General features: G+C 37.6%; 1 protein-coding gene across 1 annotated transcript; it reads right to left on the reverse strand.

Moving 5' to 3' along the window:
- Positions 1-385: 385 nt before the first annotated feature.
- On the reverse strand, positions 386-3565 carry LOC111292460 (AAA-ATPase At3g50940-like). Its single transcript, XM_022884863.2, has 3 exons — positions 2613-3565; positions 1858-2199; positions 386-1282 (listed from the first exon to the last, which is right to left on the reverse strand). The coding sequence occupies exons 1-3, from the start codon at positions 3534-3536 to the stop codon at positions 596-598; spliced, it is 1953 nt and encodes a 650-aa protein (XP_022740598.2). The 5' UTR covers positions 3537-3565; the 3' UTR covers positions 386-595.
- Between the last annotated feature and the right edge of the window lie 821 nt (positions 3566-4386).

Below are 4386 nucleotides of genomic sequence, written 5' to 3' on the forward strand. Positions count from 1 at the left end.
AAAAGTGAGAAAAGGTTGAACTTGTTGAAAGCCATGCGCCAAGTGCCTAATTATGCAAGTTTCATAGCCAAGCCAACTAAGATACTTAGATGAGCTACTAGTAGTTTTTTACTATGTTGATTACAAAATGAACCCTGCAGCTGTGTTTTGTTGTTAAGGTGCCGACTTTAAGCTTGATTGTTTGTGCAGGGCAGATTCTGCATTAACCATGTAGTTTAGGCTTCTATTTTCCAGTTTTGTGACCATATATATCTCATCCTTTACTATGGTAGTATAGTATATACACTTGACTTTTGAAAAGTATCATGTTTTCCAATTTGCGTTGATGTTTTCCTAATCAGCAGATGCAGGAGATCGATCCCATTTTCTCACATGCTACCAGATGGACCATGCTAATCTGGTGTTCCATAATTTCCATCAAACTGCAACTTACTGCCCAAGTTATCTTCAAAATTAGTTATGCGCTACAGAACAATCACTTACAATTACAAATTACAATAGAGTTTCTAACTATGAGTAGCAGTAAGGAGATGTGGAACGCTGTTGAACTTCTTTACCAGACTAATGCATATGTAACAGTGGGGAAAAAAAGGAATCAAAGTAGCCCATCCACCAAGGACCTCATATGGAAATAACTCAATTTTGCCTCAGTGCTTGAGTTGGTTCTGGAAAGCTTTTCGATCACAGCCTTCTTTTCCTGAATTTGGAGGGCTTTCTTTTGTTGTTCAGGTTTTTGTGTATGGCAACTTTCAAGCTCTTTCTCCATCTCAATTGCTTGAAGATTTTTCCTCGTTTCTTCCTCGAGGGTGGAAGAGTGCTTGACTATTTGCACTGCCTCAATAATTTCATCTAGTCTCTTGTGGAGCCAACTAATTTGCAACTTCACTGATTCCAAATCAGAAACACTTGCAAGCATGGACTGGAGCTCAAGTTCTGTTAAATCTTCCAATTTTGCTGCTTGTAGTTTCTGGATGATGCCACAGGCAATCTCCAGCAGAGATGAACGGCATTGCATTGAATTCAATGTGCTGTTGGAAACAATGTCTCCATGTTTCAAAAGAACTGCTCTAAGGATAGCTGCTAGTTCTGCCTTTATTGTATACTCACCCACCGTCTTTGAATTAGAACCAACAGCGAGAAATGTTATCAGATTATGATTTGGAGAGTCACCATTTGTCATATCAGTTTTAGTGGAAGCCTTGCTTTTACTTCCTTTCTCCTGCTTGGGATTGCTACCATCTTCTCCCTCTGGCATTGTCATTTCTGAAGTTGCCTCTGATGCCTGATAGAGGTAAATCAAGGGATGATCGTTACAAGTGCAAAATAGGCTACAAATGGAAATAGTAATAATCCACTGACTTCTTCCACCTGCAAGTCACTCATGCCAACGGTCTGATCATGCACATGACATTGAAGTAAACACTCATAAACGATGTGGGTTAACTTAAATATAGGACAATTTCACTAATCTAACGTGACCAAAAGTCATATCCCTTTGGCCTAAAAAGCTAACTTTCTGCTACGCAGGAGACACCAATAATATCAATCCACAGTCAGTTAGTAAGATCCCATTATTTCATATCAACTCACCATTGCAACAGTTACAAAAATAGGAACACTAATCCTCTGCCTGAACATGTTTGCTATTATACCATTTTCTAATCTCCAAAGACCAATTTTAACAAGCAAAATTCCATTAGTCTATAGAATGCTTCGACCAGGCATCAACATATGCCTTGTCCAAAGCAAAGTCATTTTAAAATGCTGACGTATTAGAATATGATCAAGAAACTAAATGACATTGCTTATGGAGCAGTTTATATAACATGAGCATGAAATGGTTGAAATTTGAGTTACCTTGCTCTCTAGAAATTGAATTATGCCCTCTAGACAAGTTTTGGGATCTTTGGACTTCATTAGTTCACCAGCAACTTCAGCTGGGGGAACTGGAATCTCTTCTATAATCTTTTCAATACGAGAAAAGAGATCATGATTAGAAATGCCAAGGTAGATGGCTGCAAGTTGCTTGAACGTAGAGAATGTGCAATAGGATAAGCATATGTGCTTGTCCATGCGACCTGCTCGCAACAGCGCTGGGTCAATTCTGTCCTTATAGTTGGTGGTGAAAACAATAATCCTCTCATCTCCGCAGCATGACAGTAGGCCGTCAATGGCATTCAAAACTCCAGAAAGCGTCACCTGATGAAATGACAAATGACAATAACACAAATTTAAGAGCCTTCATACAAAGGGAAAATTGATGAATCAAGTCTGGATGTTCATGAATTTACGTATTTTGTGGTATTAATTGGGTTTATTGTTATCAAACTAACCCTATAGGAATTAGGAAAGCAGATTCAGTAGTTCAAAAAGTTCCAAAGTTTTTAAGAATGGCTAGAACAAATAAATGAACATTCAAGCAGAAATAGAGAAATAAAGTATACATACCAACATTTATTGAAATACGAGAAATTTACTGTCATTAATAATCAAGTAAGAAAAAAGACATTTCCAGAATATAGATACACAAGAAAAATGAAAAGCTCATCTTCAAGATCAGATTAGTTTGTAGTTTATTTGAATCTATATTGAGTTGAGGGAATAGGAAAAACCTGGACATGTGCATAACTCCCTGTTTGATCCCCTGCTTCCCTGTTCTGTAGTTTGACTGTACAGTCAATATCTTCAATCACAAGAATAGAACGATTTGACACATGAAGCAACAAGTACTCAAGAGAGGAGTCCGAGTGGACTGCAGATAAATTCAAGTTGTAAATATCAAAGTTCAGATGGTTTGCCATGGCTGCAATCAAACTTGATTTTCCAGTTCCTGGTGGACCATATAGCAAGTAACCACGCTTCCACACTTTTCCAATTTTTTTGTAGTAATCCTTTCCATTGGCAAAGCTATTAAGATCCTCCACAATAGTCTTCTTGAGGTCTCCATCCATGGCTAGAGTATCAAATGTCATGGGATGCTCTAGATTGACAGCATTTGTGCACCACCTTTCACGCCTGATTGTGTGAAACTTCACCATCCGGTTCTCGTCTTTCAGTTTTTTGGCCATGTCAATGACATGAGGGAGATACTTGCTCATTACCATTTCAGTGTGCTTTTTCTGAAAACTAAGCTCATACCACCTTGATTCAGATGTCATTTGATTATTACTATTTGAGTTAACATCAGAATTGTATTTCCATTTCATGGGAACACCATGGAAGAAATCCACAATCTCCGAGTGTTTATCAAGGCCAAACGTGAACTTCCTAGCATTCTCATTTTTGCCTACAGTGAGCCGTTTGGTAGAACCATCAGTAGAAGAAGCAGACAGCACATGCCTACCAAGGTATGCCATGGCGGCCTTGAAAATATGGTTGCTTGATCCATCGTGTGATTCTTCGATAACCAAGATGAACTGTGATGAGAAACGGCGAAAGAGTCTCCAAAAGTACTCTCTTATTTCCTTCGGAAAGAAGTCATTGAATGTGCTGCGGATAATGGCGAAAGTAGCCAACAATGATAGTGTTGATGCCATAGCAAGCTTTAGCCTATTGATTTCCTCTCACTAGTAGCAATTCTTTGGGTCAATTTATACAGGAGGAAGGTAACAGAAAAGTTATATTCAATCACCAGCTTATGGCTGTGACAGAAATTTCCTAGCTTTTTTTTTTCTTTGGGGGGGGGGGGGGGGAGGCTATAGGCGTAGAGAAATTTGCTTGTTTTTTAACACACGAAAAGTTGAAAGAAAGGGCGCAAAGTTCAGTCATACGTATGCCATGTCTAAAAGTCTTATTTGGTCAATAATGGAGATTAGAATAACATCTGAGTGTGACCTATCCACGCAAGAGCCACGTTCAGCCAAAATAGAATTAAACTGATAAAAGTATGATCAATCAAATGTCAATAGATTGGAAGGTACCGGAAGCTCGTGCTTGGACAAAAATGCACGAATAATGGAATCTATTTTAAGTGCCAGTTTCTTTCCGTGAAGTTTCCGTTTCTTACTGTGTCAATTTCACACATTTCCTTTTCGTTAAATGCTCCATTCTCAGTCGTCCATTGTGGATCCTGCCATTCATTAAAAACACTTTCGTGGATGGAAATTAGCGCATAAATGATAGACGAGCTGTAAAGGGACCGAGTGATTAAAATAGCAAAATATAATATTATCAAAAACTTATTTGGGGGGCCATGGGCCTATGTCATTGTCAGGTTTTTGTGTACTTCCGTCTTGTCATTATTATTTTGATTAAAGTTAATATGATTTTATATCGTATGGAATTTAATTTGATATTTTTATATTGTATAATATTATATAATTTTAAAATTTAATCTGAATTTTTATATGATTTGATTCGAATCAAATCAAATTTTATTTATTTGAT

Source organism: Durio zibethinus, chromosome 10 (genome assembly GCF_047325235.1).
Source record: "Durio zibethinus cultivar Kanyao isolate XHJ-2024 chromosome 10, ASM4732523v1, whole genome shotgun sequence".
NCBI classification, from domain to species: Eukaryota; Viridiplantae; Streptophyta; class Magnoliopsida; order Malvales; family Malvaceae; genus Durio; species Durio zibethinus.

Excerpts from the sequence above, each read along its gene's own strand:
- LOC111292460 (XM_022884863.2), bottom strand. The coding sequence starts at position 3,536 with ATGGCATCAACACTATCATTGTTGGCTACTTTCGCCATTATCCGCAGC. Across the intron at positions 2,200-2,612 it reads GGAGTTATGCACATGTCCAG|GTGACGCTTTCTGGAGTTTT; the intron begins GTTTTTCCTATT and ends TCATTTCATCAG. Across the intron at positions 1,283-1,857 it reads TTCAATTTCTAGAGAGCAAG|GCATCAGAGGCAACTTCAGA; the intron begins GTAACTCAAATT and ends TACCTCTATCAG.